The sequence below is a fragment of the Hyaena hyaena genome, unplaced genomic scaffold, assembly GCF_003009895.1.
Source record: "Hyaena hyaena isolate Hyena2069 unplaced genomic scaffold, ASM300989v1 scaffold_392, whole genome shotgun sequence".
Classification (NCBI taxonomy): Eukaryota; Metazoa; Chordata; class Mammalia; order Carnivora; family Hyaenidae; genus Hyaena; species Hyaena hyaena.
The window spans coordinates 1186726-1205107 of record NW_024081017.1 but is presented as its reverse complement, the minus strand read 5'-3'; the positions used below and the strand labels follow the sequence as shown (position 1 = coordinate 1205107).

Below are 18382 nucleotides of genomic sequence, written 5' to 3'. Positions count from 1 at the left end.
CACTCAGCAGACCCCTGAGAGAAGCCAGCCGAGCCTGGGACCATGTGCTCGGGCAAAGTTCCCCTGCGGAAAGCCCACGAGCACAACCGCCCTCCCCGCCTCACCCACACCCGGCACGGGGCCGGCCACGCACACACACCTTTTCCCCAGTCATGGCAAAGGGCGCGTTGAACCACTGCTCGAAAGTGCTGCAGCTCTTGAAGATGGTGGGCAGCAGGAAGTTGAGGAGCGCCCAGAGCTCGGGCAGCTTGTTCTGCAGCGGCGTGCCCGTCAGCAGCAGGCGGCGCGGGGCCACGTAGTGCGTGTTGAGGACCTGCGTCAGCTTGCAGTGGTGGTTCTTCATGCGGTGGCCTTCGTCGACAATCATGTACTTCCAACGGATCTGCGGGTCCCAGAGCAGGCAGTTAGGGGTAGGGGCCGCAGCCGGGTCGCCCTGAGCCTGGCACGACTCCCCCAGCCCTTAGGCAGGTCTCCAGCCAGAACGGCAGGTTTAGGTGAAGAACAGGGGCATAACAAGGTCCCCTGACAAGCGATAGCCACATGACACAACCTTCACGAAGCAGGCGGTGCAGACACACAGGGAGATGTGCCTGTGACCCGCTGCTGGGCGCACAACGCACCTTGCAGAAAAGTACTCTGGTTTCCCCCCAAGTCACAGATGCTTGTATGTAGCACAGAATCTACTCCAAATAACACACCCCGCGCTGATTAGAGGGCCCTGGGCTGGGGGTCGACAGGGACGTGGCTCAGAAGCTGGTACATTTTCCAACCACCAGGCTGTGCCTCTCAGGGAGGTACTTGCACAAGTAAGTTCAGAATGTGGGCTCCGAGGGGCTGGGGCTGTGCCCAGAGCCTGCTGGTGACCACGGGACCAGGAGACATGGGCTCGATGTCCGGCCTCAGGGTGAGCGTGAGTCTGCAGGACACCGTGATGAGTCTCCCAAGTGCTCCCTGCTTCAGCGACTCCTCCCACGGACACAGTGACGCCTTAGAGAGGCGTGTGTCAGCTGCCGACTGCATAGAGCAGAGCTGACCCGGGCAAGGCTCCAGAGGAATCCCCGTCACGTGGCCTTGACACCCATTAATGCTGCTGTCAGGTAAGGATTTTCAGAGCCTCGTTCTCGGGCCTGGGATGGGCCAGGCTCTGCACCGAGGTGGAAGGGGTCGTCTGCCCACAGGTGTGAGGGGAAGAGCCTACTCACGGGACCCCAGTTCCCTTGTCTACATGCCGGGGATGGATACAAAGCACCCCGAGTCGTCACAATGACTAAGCCCCTAGAGGTGACTCGGGAACACCTCCATCCCTGGGTCAAAATCTCGACCCCTCGACCTAACCTGTGCTAGATGGCTGGTGGTCAGAACACACGCATCATCTTTCCTCCAAACCAGGAAAAATGAGCTCCCTGCAGGTGAGGGACCATGCCTGCTTCACATGTGGGTCAGGGTACCGTCTCAGTGACGCACTGCCGGCCTGCCTACAGCTGCCGTCACGACAGGGTCCCTCAAGAGGCTCCTAACAACTCTCAGCAGCCCAAGGCCGACGGAACACGAGTCCTCAGCCCTGAATGCCATGGTGGGAGTGGCACAGCCACCAGGGATGGAGGGCCACGGCCACCTGACTCAGGCAGAGACAAGGCCGGCCTCACCATCACCCTGCCAGGCTCACTGAGGACAGGGTTGGCGGGCCGTACGGGAAGATGCTCTCCCCCGGTCTGTATGACACACGTGTGACACCCCTGGATCGGGTGCTCCCTGACATCACGTGGCTGCCTGGGGTGTGGTGTGCTTTACACAAGGACACTACCTTTGCAAGGATGTGCTTGTCCTTAATGATGTACTCGTAAGTCGTCAGCAAAACGTTGAACTTGCCACTTCGGAGCTGCGGGACGAAAGCACGCCTGGCTGCCGGAGAGCCCTGTGAGGGAGAGGAGGCACGCACACCTCAGCCTCCTGGGGACCTGGCGGCTGCCACCTGGCCGGGGGTGGGGGGTGGGGGGGAGGGTTGCCGTGGAGAGGCACTGCAGGGGAGGGGGGCTACTGCCATGGAGAGGCGCCAGGGGCGCTGCCGGGCCTGTCCTCCAACCTGCCGCCTACACTACACCTGCTCCTGGCTCAGGGCCGATCAGCCCCCTCCTCTTCCCAGGCCCCCCGGCTGGAAACCAGGGCCTCGGCCTCCGGGCCTGCCCTGGCTGTGCGGGTGCCCTGAGCACGTGTAGTTCCAGCTTGTCCGCAGTGAGCAAACCTGCCCTGACCCTCCCCAGCTCCAAACTCCTGACCCTTGTGTCCTGGGCGCCTGGATGCAGACACGGTGCATTCTCCAGGCTCACAGTCCAGGCTGACTGAGCTTTGTGGGGTCCCATGAGCTCTCGCGAGCAGAACTATTCTTAGCTCTTTAAAAGCACCACATTCTCCCTCTCGGTGTCAGGACCCCTCCTCCGCGTCACGCGGCCCAGAGCCTCCCAGCACAGGGTGAGGAGCCTGGACCCAGGAGCCTGACAGCCAGGGCCACAAGCGGCTCTGCCGCTACAGGGCTGCAGGACGGCTGTCCTCTCTGTTCGGCTGCCCCGCTAAGAGGCACGACAACAGAGTCCCTTCCTCACAGGGTGAACAAGCCCCACGTCCCACAGATCACAGTACTCTCAAGTCGTCCTACGTGAATGGGTTGTAACCAAAGCTCGGGTGACAAGAACATCGTCCAGTGAACGCAATGACGTCACCAGATGCCACGAGTTGAGTCCACAGCATCACTTAAAAAAGCACCACTCTCAAAAGCATGATCCCAACCCTTCACAAATAGCACAATCCCACATGTAGAGCCCAGGAAAACGTGGGCGTGTGCACCCTACGAGTGACGCAAGCGGACTTGTCACCCCCCACCCCCATCCATCTCTTCAGGTTGTGACGTACCTTGTAGGACACCTTCACCACGGAGGGGGCCCACTTGTCAAATTCGTATGCCCAGTTTGACAATGTGCTGACGGAAATAAAGAAGGGATAGTCAGGTGCTAATTCATTCATCAACAGCTCCTGTCTAAGCTAATGTTCACGGGGGCATGAGGCCAACTTGGCCATGACACTCAGGGCCGGCTGAGTAACCGAGTGCCTGGGGGAGGGAGGGATGATGCACTGGGGAGGCGGAGCCTGGAGCGGCCCTGGGCTGGAGGCGGGTGGCTATGGAAGCAGTCCTGTCGCTGCTGTGGGGCCCCAGGACCCCATGAGGACGCGCACCTCGTGAGCCGGCTCCCAGGAAAACTGCAGCCCCGCAGTGGCTCGTCTCAGGCTCAGAGCCGTGGAGAGTGTGCTGGCGACACCAGCCAGCACGGGAGACACACAAGTGCTCGGTGGCACCTTGAAATGAAAATGGCGGCCCCTGCAGGCTCCTGCCCCATGGGAGACAGCGGAGGTGGGGAGAGCGCGCCGGCCTCGGGTGGAGGGCTCGGGGGCTGCATGTGGGGCAGTAGCACGAACGCCGTCTGCCCCTCCATGGGAGAAGCAAGGCCAGGAAGTGCGGGGAGAGAGAGGAAGCGGCCGTGAGCAGGCATGGGGGTGGGTGGAGGGTGGATGAGGAGGAACAATTCACCCAGGACTGTGAGACAGACTCGAGAGGGTGAGGACAACATTAAAGCCAAGTTCACAGGCGGTAGGTTCCCTGGGAAACACCGGGATATACAGCTTCTGGTGAGAAAAGGAATTCACTCAAAAAGTCTAGTCTGGTTAGTTTGCAAACACAGGACTCAGAGGCCGAGTGGCAGAGACTGCTTGTGGCTCAGCAAGAAGTTCCGCTGAGGGTGGTACTGTCTTCACCGCAAACCCCCAGCTCCCAGACTCCTCAGCAACCAGCGCCAACCAGGTGGGCCTAGTGGGAGCCGATGAGATGAAGTTCAAGGTGCTGTGGTGGAAAGCACTCAAAGGGGGGGGGGGACAATCAGCTGCCCTTGGCCCTGTCCACTACCCTGGGAACCTTTAGAAATGATGGAGGAGGGGCGCCTGGGTGGCTCAGTCATTTAAGCGTCCAGCTTCGGCTCAGGTCATGATCTCACGGTTCGTCGGTTCGAGCCCTGCATCGGGTTCTGTGCTGACAGCTAGCTCAGAGCCTGGAGGCTGTCTTTGGATACTGTGTCTCCTTCTCTCTCTGACCCTCCTCTTGCTCACACTCTCTCTCTCTCTCTCAAAAATAAATAAAAACATTAAAAAAAATTTTTTTAAGTAAACAAGAAAAAAAAGAAAGAAAGAAAGAAATGATGGAGGCAGTGCAGCCATCTTGCAGCCATGAGGTAAAGAGGCTAAGAGCCGAAGTCCTACACTAAGAAGGACTGAGCAAAAAACTGTCGAAGCGTGGGTCCCGGCGTCTTGGAGCCACCGGGCCTGCCTCAGATGGCTTGGCTCTGGGCTACCCCTTCCTGAGGGTCAGCAAGGCTGCCCTGGTCCAGTCCCTCAAGTCAGGATTCTATTGTACGGACCAAATGGCATACAGTCAAGGGAGCGAGAAAGAAGCGGAGGGCCAGAACCTGAGGTGTGGGGAACGTGTGCAGTAGGAGGGGGAAGAGCCAAGAGAGTTGGGGGCAGGAGGCAGGCTGGGAGACACAGCAAACTCGTGGCGGACGGCTGTTTATCCCAGCGAGTAGATAGGACAGCTGGACGCTCAATGTCTGAAATGGCTCCTTGGGGCAGAAGGAGCTCTCCTGGCCCGGAGGAGAGGTCACGCGACGGACCAGACACTTGTCCGGGGGGATAGGGGTGTAAAAAGCCTGAAGATCAACACACGGTGCAACGTCACTGAAGCCCTGACTTAAGGAATCCCAGGAAAAGTTATTTTGATGGGAAACTGCCGCAAGACAGAAGGAACTTGATCTGAATAGCATGCTCTAATTGGTAACGTTGTTTCACGCAGATTAACTACCTGGAAAGTGCTGGATGTGCACAGCAAGCCATCCAGGTACTGCAAATGAACAAATAAGAAAGTGCCAGAAGGAGCTCTGTGGCTGAGTCAGAGGCAGCTGTTGTACGTGACTTGACACAGAAATCACATTAGATCAACACATGCATTTATTTCCCAGTGCTGTCCGTTGACAGGGCCCGCTAGTAATGATGCTTCAGAAGCAAGGGTCACGCCTAGCACCCAGCTCTGTGTTTCTAATACCGTCCTCTGAGAAACTGGGGCCTCTTAGGAAAAAGGGCCAATTCTAGGCCTTAGGCAGGAAATGTACATGTTGAGCTGGGCACATCTTCTGAGTACCAGAGAACACGACACCCCACAATGATGGGGGCCTATCAATGGGACAGAGCAGCTCCAACGGAGAGCTCCCCGTGGTTCAAGCTGGAAGGATCTGAGCAACAAGACACCCCAGTACTGGTGTACAGAGCAAGGTAAAATAGGTGCCTGTGAGTCCGTACTGACAGTTAAATAGGGGCAGCTGGGTGGCTCAGTTGATTAGGCATCTGACACCCAATCTCTGCTCAGGTCATGATCTCAGTCTGTGAGATTGAGCCCCATGTTGGGCTTGGCGCTAACAGTGCAGAATCTGCTTGGGATTTTCTCTCTCTCTCTCTGCCCTTCTGTTGCTCTCTCTCTTGAAATAAATAACCTTTTTTAAAAAAAGGGGCTAAAAAGATTAAATAAACCAACAAATGGAAAAAAGACATACATCTTCTATCCATAAGAATTCTACGGAATTTACAGAGCTATTTCTCCCTCAAAGAGGTGGACCTTACCTGCTCACTTATTATATGAGCACAGAGCTCAGTGACTTCCAGAACACAGTACAGGAGGCGAAAGAAAGTGTAAACTTCACAGTGTAGACACCTGACAAACAGGACCTCAACCTGGTGAGCAAGGTCAACATCACCAGTGACAACGCACACAGAGGTAGCTGCCCCTGAAATGATGTCACGACAGGGACCCTTTACCCCTGTGCTCTTCGACCCTCAAAATTAGCATCCTGTCCAAGCATGAAAAAAATCACCAGGCAGACTCAGATTCAGGGCCATCCTACAAAACACCTGCCTCATCCTGCCTGGAACCGTCAAGATGAACAAAAACATGGAAAAGGAGGGGCGCTTGCTGGCCACAGAAGGCCAAGGCTTCGGCAGGGCTGAAGGTAGCCTGGGGTCCCGGGAGGGAGGCCAGGCGCTGGGAGGAAAGTAGAGAGAGGGGCTGGAACGCTGGCCAGCAGTGACGTGCTCGGGCCGGCTCCCGAGTTGTGACAAATATATCACATTCACATGAGACGGTAGCAACAACAGGGTAGCTAGGGGAGGGCACGCAGGGCACTCAGTAGTACCTCTGCAACTTTTCTAGAAAGCCGAAGCTATTCTCGAGCCAATGCCAACCATAATACAGGGACCGGGACGTGTTCAAAGGAAACCGGAACCAACCCGAAGGGTCTCTGCAGGCCACGTCTGGAAGAGCCCGACCCCCAGAGTAAACAAAGTCCCCATTGGCCACTTTCAGGTAGGAGTTACACAAATCAGGGGCGCAGGGGGGCTCAGTCCGTTAAGTGGCTGAATTCGGCTCAGGTCATGATCTCGTGGTTCGTGAGTTCAAGCCACATCGGGCTCTGTGCTGACAGCTCAGAGCCTGGAGCCTGCTTCAGATTCTGTGTGTCTCCCTCTCTCTCTGCCCCTTCCCCACTTACACTCTGTCTCTGTCTCAAAAATAAATAAATATTTTAAAATATTAAAAAAAAAAATAAGAGTCACACAAATCAGGAAGTACGTGGAGAAGGTAGAGAGCTCTTCCTCACGGTGAACACTGCACACGTGCGGGAGGGGCGACAGAAGCAAACCACCATCTGCCCTTCCCGCTGGGGAACGTGCCTCAAGCCGGACTCCTCTGATGGGATGAGGAAATCTTCGGGCAAAGTGTGATGACAAATGGGATATTTCCATGGACTCTAAAAGCCTCCTCAGCAGGGACTTGTGAATTACAAGCAGAAACTCCTAGGTTTATGTGGGGAAACCAGCAGGCAGCACAGAACAGAGACCAAAGCTATCCTCTCCCATGCTGAGGTCTCTCAATCCCTTGTGCCTCCTGACCAAGACGCCAGGAAAGGTACAGCATCCCTTCTCGAAGATTCTCACCAGACTCTCGGGACCAGGCACTGAACACACACAGTCCGAGGGACAGCCTACCAATGCCCAAGCCAAATTCAAGTGTCAACATCATCGAGGATGAAGACAGACTGGAGAAACGTCACAGATGCGTCGCGGAGACACGACGACAAAAGTAAGAGCCTGGACCAGAGAGGGGCCATCGGTGGGGGCGTTAGACAATGTGTGAAGGAGGGCTCTAGATTCCTGAACAGTGCTGCCCTCCCGGGGATATGAAAGATCAGGGAAGCTGGGTGGAAGGCACCCAAGAAGTCTTTATTCTAATTTGCAACTACTTATAATATGAAATTGTTTTAAAGCGAAGACTTACAAATGGAACACCCACGCGGCAGGACAGCATGCGGGGCTGAACCTTTCTGGTGGAGGAGATCACACCTCACACCTGGGGAGAGGGGCGCAGGGCCATAAAAAGGGGACTCAGTCACGGGTGGTCAGGAGACGGCGCATGGGGGAGTGCAACAGAAAGCTGAGGAACTGGGTCTGACTTGGGCAGGGGGGTGGGGGGTGGGGGGAGGCCATCTGTCCTCAGCCTGGGCCCTTCTGCTGCTCTGTGCCAACAGTTCTCCTTCTATGCAGATCTGATTCTAGCAGCGCAGGCAAATTCACACGACCACGAGGAAGGGAAAGCAGAAGGAAGAAATAAACTCGTCCTGGTAAATGCTGGGGGAGTTCTGGGACCTCCGGCCGTGGCTGCGTGGCCTCTGGTGGCCCAGCCACCTTAAAGGCAGGAGGGTATTTCCTGTGGGATCGGCGCCTGAGCACTCAGCTCCTGTTCTCACCCTGGACAGCTGATTCAAGGATGACGGTCACTAGGGGGCACTGGCTGCAGTCAGGGGCATTCCCTCCAGGGCCAGGCCACGTGCCCACGGAGGCCTGGCCGCATCAGGGGGCACCATCCCCAGGCCTGGGGTAGGTTTGGCACAGGACATGAAGCCGGAGCCGGAGTTAACGAGAACCACAGGACTTCTAAAAAGCTCTGGGGCAGGTGAGCTGCACAGCAGCCGCGCTGACCTAGGGAGAGGGCCGCCTAGGGCGGCTGGTGACCCTTGGCCCCCGCAGGGCTGCCTGGCAGGAGGTGGCGGCTAGCGGTGCCAAGAGGTGGTGAGTGGGAGCCTCTTAGGGACGCAGGGGAGGACCCAGAGCCCATCACACTAGGTGCCGGGGCTGCCAGGGCCAGGAAGGGAGGTGGACCGGAGGCCTCAGGGACCCAGGGGAGAGGAGGCGGGATGTTCCCTCCAATGGTTCTCCTCTGTTCTGCCAGCGGGAGGCGCTCTGGCTCCAGCGACACCCTGTGTGCAAAGTGGTGGCTGGTGGATTTGAGGAGCACCTGAAGGTCATTTTGCGAGAGCGGCCCCAATAGGGATGACAGGAGGGCACTCCTTCACCCTCCCTCCTCCCACCCTGGCCCCAGAAACGAGAGGAAGGATGCTGAGTGCTGAGTTGTGTCCCCTTCCAAGTTCCCTCAGAACTCTATTTGGAGACATGGGCTCAAGGGCTCTATTTGGAGATGTGTATTTCGTCTTTCAAGAGGTAACGGTGGGAAGTGAAGCCCAAGAGCAGCGCTGCCTTGCTGCTGACCCTGCAGGCCCCCCAGTGACGAGGGCACTTACGAGAGAGGCACTATGATGAGAAAGGGCCCGTTGATGCGCTTGTGCTCCATGAGGTACGTGATGAGCGCGATGGTCTGGATGGTCTTCCCCAGACCCATCTCGTCAGCCAGGATGCCGTTCAGATTGTTGTTGTACAGGGACACCAGCCACTCCAGACCTTTGATCTGCACGGAGAGAGGCAAACGGCCGTGAGTAAAGCCCCAGCCGGGTACGAGAGCACCCCCCGGAATTCTGAGACTTGGCACAGGCCAGGCATGGGTCTGTCCCTGCCCGCGAACCACCTGTGGCCATCAGGGACTTTTGGCATCTGGCTCTCAATCAGCCCAGTCCTTGGTTATTTGGCCTCATCCTCAGCAAGCGCTCCTGAAAAATCACAGGGTTGCCGGGCTGGCGATAAGGGTCTATAAAATCTCAGGGAGCCTGGGGGGCTCAGTCGGTTGAGCGCCCGACTTCGGTTCAGGTCAAGATCTCACAGTTTGTGGGTTCGAGCCCCTCATCGGGCTCTGTGCTGGCAGCTCAGAGCCTGGAGCCTGCTTCGGATTCTGTGCCTCCCTCTCTCCGCCCCTCCCCTGCTCACACTCTGTCTCTCTCTCTCAAAAACAAATAACATTTAAAAAAAAATTATTTTTTAAAAGTGTCTATAAAATTTCCTGTTCTGGTCCACATCTTCTGCCTGGAATAGCCAACGGAAAGTAGGGCTGCCAGCTCCTGACCCTGACGTCCCGCCCCCCACTGCCTCATGCTGCAGGGCTCTGTGGGACGCGCACCGAGCACCCGGGCACCCACTCCTGCGCCCCATCCTGGCCACTTCCATGCTGCGGGGTTTTGAGGAGGCACTACACACACCTCTCTGTTCTTCAATCGCCCCCCACGTCCACCAGACGTGGAGAGGGAGGCCCGCACGAACTGGGGCTGGTTAGGGCATAAAGTGAATGGGGAGCAGCCTCCTGTTCTGCCCAGCACACAGCAAGTACCCAGCAGATACTGATTTTATTGCACAATTTCAACTCCTCCTGGAGGCCAGGCGAACAGATCAGGGCCCTGCCTCCCAGACGGGGAAAGGGAGGTTCAGAGGGGAAGGGGGAGTGTCCAGAGACGAAGGCTGGAACGCGGCCTTGGCAGCCACCACACTGTGGGGACCCGGGAGTGCTGTGTGGGTGTGACCCTCTAGCCATACCTGGTACTGTTTAAGGACACCGTTGACCATAAGCGCCGACTGCTTATCCACCCTCTCGGTGACCGCATGGGCCACGGCGTAATAGGACTGCAGGCCCCGCGCGAGGGCCTGGGACACGCCGTACTCGTCATCGACGTCTTGCTTGGCGTTCCTGGGAGTAAGATGGAAACACCGTGTGAGGCCACACGTTCCCACCTGTGACAACGTGCATCTGACACGAGCCCCTCCAGGGCAGACCCTCCTGCCCAATGGCCCATGGTCTGACGGCCACAGTGTGAGCTGAAGTGCAGCCAGACGGTGTGAGGGAGGGCCAGGCAGCAACTACTAACGAAAGGGGGCCCGACCGCATGTTCCCGGAACAGGAATCAGGTCACTGCCACATCGCAGGAAGAATGCGTCTTTCAGCCAGAGGCGCGTCCCCCGGCCCACTCTCTCTGCTGATCACTCATGGGGCTACACCGAAAATGCACACCGAATGGCCTCACAGAAAACCAGAATCATTGACGTTGTGGCTGTTTTATGAGCTAACCTGGAATTATTTGTAAAAGTGCCTTTTTTATTTGTTTAGAGAGACAGAGAGAGCAATAGAGATCATGCAAGCGTGTGCATGTGTGGGGGAAGGGCAGAGAGACAGGCAGAAAGAGAATCCCAAGCAGGCTCTGCACGGTTAGCACAGAGCCCAACGCGGGGCTCAAACTCAAGAACTGTGAGGTTGTGACTTGAGCCAAAATCAAGAGTCAGGATATGTAACTAACTGAACCACCTACATGCTCCTAAAAAGCGACTTTAAACTGTTACATTTTATGAATGTGACAGACATATGTGATCTGACTTCTGTCACACTGTTTCATACCATGCTGTGGCTTCTGGTTTTTCACCTCCTTAAGAATCTGTCAGTGAGCTTAGTGGGCTTTTCCTTATTTCTCAGAGGATTTCAAGGACTGAGATGATGACTGTTTGTCATATCTAGACCGTATACAACTCTCAGTCCTCAGTTTCTTTTCCAGAACATCCGTTAACTGTGCCATAAGCAACAATTACATTAATATGTCGTAACTGTACTTGGGCTCCTAAGAGCAAAAGATGAGAAATAACGGGAATGCCCGCCACTAGGGACAGGATAACACGTGACAGTGTAACACACAACATCATACTGATGACACTCTGTCTACAAACACAGCGTCACTTCTGATATGAAGCTTTCGGTGAAAAGGGCCAGGGGCAGAAAAGTGTGCCTGGAAAGATACACGTGTGCCCTTAAAAAGAAAAACAGACACACGTTTTGCTTGGTGATCCGTGAAATATCTCTGAAGACACACGACACTGGAAACAGTTTCCTCCAGGGAGGGAACAGGGTGGGGTGGGAGGGGGGCCTGGGGACCAAGCGTGAAGCGACCATTGTACAATGCACTACCTCTTAAGCACAGGATGAACCATGTCAATGGATGGACTATTCAGGGCCTATGAAAATGACCGAAACCCGAAGTCAATCCACTGGTTCTGCCTGCAGTGCCTAATGTCTGTGGGGTGGACAGTAGTGAGGGCCATGCGTAGAGAAGAGGGGGACCCGACAACCCTCTGCTGTCACCGTGACAGGGGCTGGCGGAGGAGGAGGCCATGGTAGGACGTCTTACTCAATGATGTGCCGGGCATCCACCTCCGAGACATCGTCACTGTCTGGATCTGGAATCTTCTTCTTCTCCTCAACGGGCAGGGTAGGAGGCTGTGCTGGCTGCGGCTGCTCTTCTTCCTCCTCCTACCAAGACACAAGCTGGTGTCACCTCAGGCCACCCCACAGGGACCGGCAGAGGGCTCCCAGGGGGAGAACGCTTTTGGAAGCCAGCGCTGTTTTCACACCCTCTTACTATCCCAGGATGCGTCATGCCTCGTCTTTGCCTCTCCTCCTCACTGCCACAATTTTTAGTTTTCTTAGCAGAGTATAGACACTTCTTTTTAAGGCCACCTCAAGGGACGCAGGATTCTTGTTACTTGTATAGTAGATTCCTCATGTTCTGTGCCTCCCCATTGCAAGCTGCATACTACCAAGCTTATGCCCTGCCCGATCTGGTACTCAAAGCCATTTCCGACTTGCTTCTCTTGAATTTTTCGAAGTATTCAACACTCTACGGCAAATTTTCGACATTATTGCTCCTGATTTACTTCAGGCTTTATCGACATGGCTAAAACGTCTGCGCTAGGTCAAGTAACACTGGTGGTAACAGGCGTCTTAGTTTACCAAGAGGTTTTCTATAAACTTGTAGATTAGGTAAAATAATAAATCAGTTCTTCATCATCACCAGGATTTTTCAGGCTTTCCAGAGCACATGGGAAAGGGATTTTGTGTGACACGGCGACAAAGCACACACACGAATGCACTTCCCCGTGTTAAACCAGTCTTGCATTCCCGGGCAAATCAGACATGGTGCCAGTAGATCACCGTCTTTATGTATAATGGGACTGCAATAAACCGAAAAGGTATCCGTGATGAATCTACTAATTAATTCCAATCAAAATCCCGTGGGCTGTCCCTTAGAACACGCAAAATAACTTTATAAATCACCTGGAAAAACAGGTGGTAATTGCACAAACATTTTAGGTAAAATAAAAAAATAATCTTGCTTTGTGCAGGTGTTTCCTAGCTGACATTACTATGTCTGGAATTAAAATAGGGGTAGAACTTCCGGCTAAGTTTGAGTGAGGGAGTCCACAAATTTGCTCCTGGAAAAACAGCTTCAAAGCTGAAGAAAACTGGCAAAAGCAACCATGTTGGAGCTCTGGGGGCCTGAGAAGCATTAATGCCTGAAAACTCGCTGAACACTGGGTAAGAAGAGTGGGAGATGGTAGCGTTCTCACGTGGGTCCGCTTCCATCGCTCCCGTCCCCTGGCTCCACCTCGAAGGTTCTGCCAGGGAGGCCAGGCCATGAGCACTGGCAGCTGAGTCTGATGGGGACTCGGTCATTTCGCAGCAGTGGGCACTGGCCACACGAGCCACTGGCACAGCTGAAATAAAATGGGGTTGTCAGCTTTTCTGCTTTGACTGGGAAAGCAAATTACAGGCTGAGCCCATGACCACGTGCACAGAAAATGCAAAAGGGGCCCCACAGAAAGTAAAAGCCAAGGGCGGACTTGAAAATGGCCGGACCTGGATGTTCCTTTCTACATTCTACCCATCCGCTGGAGACAGAAGCCCTATCATTGGCTCAAAAGGTCTGAGCACAATCACTGCCTAATCACTGGGTAACTACTAAGTTACAAAGGAACATGGCCTATTCCTAGAAAGCCAGGATTAAAAATGAAAATGAAGGACGCCTGGGTGGCTCAGTCGGTTAAGCATCCGACTCTGGCTCAGGTATGATCTTGCAGTTGGTGGGTTGGAGCCCTGCATCCGCCTCTGTGCTGACAGCTCAGAGCCTGGGGCCTGCTTCAGATTCTGTATCTCCGTCTCTCTCTGATCCTCCCCTGCTCATGCTGTCTCTCTCAGAAATAAATAAAAACATTAAAAACATTTTTTAAAAAGAATGGAAAACTATAGACCACGCAAACAGTAACCATAAGAAAGCTGGAGGGACTATACTAACATTGGACAAAAGAGACTTCAAAACAAACATCACTAGGGACAAGGACAGTCGGCAATGATAAAATATCAACTACATCAGGAAGATATAACAAGTAAGCTTATTTATCAACAGAACATGAAAATACATAAAGGGAATCTGACAAAATTTAAAGGAGAAAAATTCAACAAAAATATAGATTTTCCTACTTCATCCTCAACAACAGAACTAAACGGAAGTCAGCAAGGATATATGTGGCCTGAACACTGTCCACCAACTCAACTCTCATGTAGAGAGCACTACACCCAACAAAATGCAGAAGCCTTTTTCTTTTTTTAATGTTTATTTATTTGTGAGAGAGAGAGACAGAGACAGAGCACGAGCAGTGGAGGGGCAGAGAGAAGAGTAAGAATCCAAAAGAATCCTAAGCAGGCTCTGGGCTCTGAGCTGTCAGCACAGGGCCTGACACGGAGCTCGAACCCACAAACCGTAAGATCGTGACCTGAGCTGAAGTCAGACGCTTAACCGACTGAGCCAGCCAGGCGCCCCTGCAGCGTTTTTTCAAGTGAACACGAAACACTCCACAGGATGCTGAGCCATAAAATGAGTTTCCATAAATTTGAAAGAATTAAAAATCATACAGAGTAATTTCACACCATGAAAAATTATTTTATGATTATTATTAATTCATTTACGTTATCTATTTTGGGAGGATGGCGCATGAATTCAAGCAAGCAGGAGGGAGGAGCAGAGGGAGACAGAAATAATTCTAAGCAGAGTCTGATGTGAGGTTTATCCCACAACCGTGGGATCGTGACCTGAGCCGAAATCAAGAGTCAGACATTCAACTGACTGAGCCACCCAGGCGTCTGTAACATGAGAAAATTAAATTAGAAATCAAAAACTGAAAACTGCTTGGGGCACCCGTGGGTGACTCAGTTCGTTAAGGATCCGACCTCGACTCAGGTCATGATCTCACAGTTTGTGAGTTCCAGCCCTGCATCGGGCTGTCTGTGCTGACAGCTCAGAGCCCGGAGCCTGCTCTGGATTCTGTGTCGCCCTCTCTCTCTGCCCCTCCTCTGCTCATACTCTCTCTCAAATACATAAATGTTTAAAAAATAAAAATAAAAAACAGGGGCGCCTGGGTGGCTCAGTCGGTTAAGTGTCCGACTTCGGCTCAGGTCATGATCTCACAGTTCATGGGTTCGAACCCTGTGTCGGGCTCTGTGCTGACAGCTAGTTCAGAGCCTGGAGGCTGTTTCAGATTCTGTGTCTCCCTCTCTCTCTGACCCTCCCCTGCTTATGCTGTCTGTCTCTCTCTCTCAGAAATAAATAAAAAAACATTAAAAATTAAAAAAAAAAACAGAAAAACTCCAGAAAATTCTCAAATGCTCAAAATTTAACATACTTTAAATGACCTAATGGTCCAAAAAAAAAAAAAAATCATAGGGGAAATTAGAAAATATTTTGAACTGAATGAAAACAGAAACAATATATCAAAACTTATGGACTGCAATTTAAGTAGTGCCTAAAGGGAAATATATAACTTTTAAACAAGTATACCAGGAGAAAAGTCTCAAATGAATAAACGAAACTTAGATTGACAACCAAAAAGTGAAAAACAAACTACTGAATCACCAAAATGAGTGACGAAAAAGAAATGATTACCAAATCCACAGAAATACGATAAGGACACCAATTTCTAAAACCGAGTCAAAAAATGGAAAAATTTGGAAAAAAAAGTATTTAACAGCTAACTGAATTAGTAAATAAAATCTCACACTGAAAGGCCAGGTCCAGATGGCTTTAGCGGTGATTCTACCAAATATGTTAAGATTAAGGATACCAGTCCTTCACAGACTCTTCCAGAAAATACAGGAGGAGAGAACAATTCCAATCCATTCTATGAAGTCAATGTTAACCATATCAAAGCCAGACAAAAATGTCACAAGTAACCACAGACTAGTATCTCATGAATAAAGACTCCCAAGTCCTCAACAAGACAGTAGCAACAGTGCGATACACAGGGAAGAATAGACAACAGGACAAAGCAGGACTATCTCAGGAATGCAAGGCTGGTATAATATCTACAAGTTAATTTATATAATAAATTAATAGATAAGAAATAAAAAGCAAACAACTTAAAACATAAAAAATATGAGACAAAATGGGGTGCCTGGCTGGCTCAGTCTGTTAAGCGTCTGAATTCAGGTCATGATCTCATAGTTCGTAAGTTCAAGCCCCCCCCCACCCATCAGACTCTGTGCTGACAGCTCATGACCTCCTAGTTCACAGGGTCATGACCTCACAGTTCATGGGGTGAAGCACTGCTGTGGGCTCTGTGCTGACAGTGAGGAGTCTACTTGGAATTCACTCTCCCTTTCTCTGCTCCATCCCTGGTCATGTGCATGTACACGGTCTCTCTTAAAACAAATAAACTTTAAAATAAAAACCCCGGGGTGCCTGGGTGGCTCAGTTGGTTAAGCGTCCGACTTAGGCTCAGGTCATGAACTCATGGTTCGTGGGTTCAAGCCCTTCGTGGGGCTCTGTGCTGACAGCTAGCTCAGAGCCTGGAGCCTGTTTCGGATGCTGTGTCTCCCTCTCTCTCTGACCCTCCCCTGCTCATGCTGTCTCTCTCTCTCTAAGAAATAAATAAAACATTAAAAAAAAAAAGGGGGTCTGACTCTTGGTTTCAGCTCAGGTCATGATGTCACAGCTTCAAGGCTGATCCCTGCATCAGGCTCTGTGCTGGCAGGGCAGGGCCTGCTTAGGATTCTCTCTCCATCTCTCTCAGTTCCTCCTCTACTTGCGCTGTCTCGGTCTCTCTCTAAATAAATAAACAAGCAAACTTAAAAACTCCAGGATAATCTTATTTAAAAAAAAAAAAAAAATCCCAGCAAGCATTTTTGTAGTAACTGATCAGCTGACCCTATAATTTACATAGGAACCAAAAGGATCTAGAATAGACAATGAAATCGGGGCGCCTGGATGACTCAGCCAGTTAAGCATCTGACTTCAGCTCAGGCCATGATGTCACCGTTCAGGAGTTCAAGCCCCTCATCAGGCTCTGTGCTGACAGCTCAGAGCCTGGAGCCTGCTTCGGATTCTGTCTCCCTCTCTCTCTGCCCCTCCCCTGCTCACACTGTCCCTCTTTCTCTCTCAAAAATAAGTAAACATTAAAAATTTAAAAAAAAATTGAATAGACAACAAAAGCCACAAGAGTGAAGGAATAACACTAGCTAATTTCAACACTTATCATAAGTTATGATAATCAAGATAAAGTGGTAGTATCAGAAAAATAGACATGAAGATTAATAGAAAAGAAGTGAGAGGCCGAAAAAACCCTTAATTTATGGTCAACTGATTTCCCACAGAAGTGCTAAAACTAACCAAAGAAGAAGTGAGTGGTCTTTTCATCAAATAATGCTATGTAGGATGGATGTCCACAGGCCAAAAAAAAGTTAAACCTATGTCTCAGACCACACATGGCAATCAACTCAACTAGGACCTTAAATGTAAGAGCTATAATTACAGAACTTCTAGAAGAAAACATACTTAGATATAACACGAAAAGCACAATGCGTGAACAAAATAATTTGATAAACTGGGTTTCATTAAAATTTAAACATTCTGCATTGGAAGAAACAATACTGGGTGGGGAGGGGAAAGGCAAACTGCGGCATCTGGGCGGCTCAGTCACTGAAGCGTCTGATCTTGGTTTCAGCTCAGGTCATGATCTCATGGTTCGTGAGTTTTTGAGCCCTGCATTAGGCTCTACGCTGACAGTGCATAGCCTGCTTGGGATTCTGTCCCTGCTCTCTGCCAGTACCCTGCTCACATTCTGTCTCTCCCAAAACAAATAAACTTTAAAAAAATAAAAAAGGCAAACTGACTAAGGACTAGCAGAAGACATGGTAAATTAGGTATTTGATGAGGAACATGTACCAAGAACATATGAAGAATTCTTTTTTTTTTTTTAAATTTATTTCTGAGAGAGAGAGAGCATGAGCAGGGGAGGGTGAGAGAGAGAGGGAGACACAGCATCCAAAACAGGCTCCAGGCTCTGAGCTAGCTGTCAGCACAGAGCCCGACACGGGGCTCGAACCCACAACTGTGAGATCATGACCTGAGCCGAAGTTGGACCCTTAACCAGCTGAGCCACCCAGGCAGCCCCTATAAAGAATTCTTATAAAGAATTCAACTCAATGATGAGACGACAGTGTAACTGATAACGGGCAAAAAATGTAAAGAGATGTTCACCAAAGAAGATAATGAATGTTGCATAAACACGTGAAAAAACACACTGAGCATTATTAGGTACTAGGAAAATGCGAGTTAAAGCCACAGTGAGACACTACGATACGCCCACCGGGATGGATATAATCAAAAGGACAGGTAACACCAGGTGTGGACGAGAATATGGAGAAACTGGAACCAGAGAAATGGTGTACCCACTTCAGAAAACAATCTGGTAGTTTCTTAGAAAGGCAAACATAAACTTAACCACATGACCCAGCAATCCCACTCCCGGGCGTCTACCCGGGAGAAATGGAAACACGTCCACACAAAGATGCCTATAGGAATGTTCGCAGCAACATTACTCAGAATAGCAAAAAACGGAAACCACACAAATGCTCGTTAGTTAGTGAACGGAAAATGTGGGGTTCACAATACAATGGATCAGGGCTCAGGAATAAACAGCAACGACCTCTTGATACATAAACAACAAACAACGCGGATGAGCCTCAGAAAAGAAGCCAGATATAAAATGCTGCATGTTACTGGACTCCATTTATGTGAAATGCCCAGAAAAGGCAAAATTGACAGAGACAGAAAGCCGATCCAGTGGTTTCCTGGAGCTGGAGGAAGTAGTAAGAACAAACTTCACCAGGAGGAAGGGAGGTGTGGGGGGTTGCTGGACGCTCTGAGAC

The 18382-nt window shown here is 51.5% G+C and overlaps 1 protein-coding gene across 7 annotated transcripts in view; it reads right to left on the bottom strand.

Moving 5' to 3' along the window:
* The window catches only part of SMARCA4 (SWI/SNF related, matrix associated, actin dependent regulator of chromatin, subfamily a, member 4), a 97429-nt gene that overhangs the window by 38410 nt on the left and 40637 nt on the right, over positions 1–18382 (bottom strand). For all 7 annotated transcript variants that reach the window (XM_039251052.1, XM_039251050.1, XM_039251053.1 and 4 more), the window contains 6 exons: positions 11532–11653; positions 9898–10048; positions 8721–8884; positions 2908–2974; positions 1805–1915; positions 140–382 (listed from right to left, as the gene is read on the bottom strand). In XM_039251052.1, coding sequence (XP_039106983.1) covers positions 140–382; positions 1805–1915; positions 2908–2974; positions 8721–8884; positions 9898–10048; positions 11532–11653 — 858 coding nt within the window. The remainder of the gene's footprint in view (positions 1–139; positions 383–1804; positions 1916–2907; positions 2975–8720; positions 8885–9897; positions 10049–11531; positions 11654–18382) is intronic.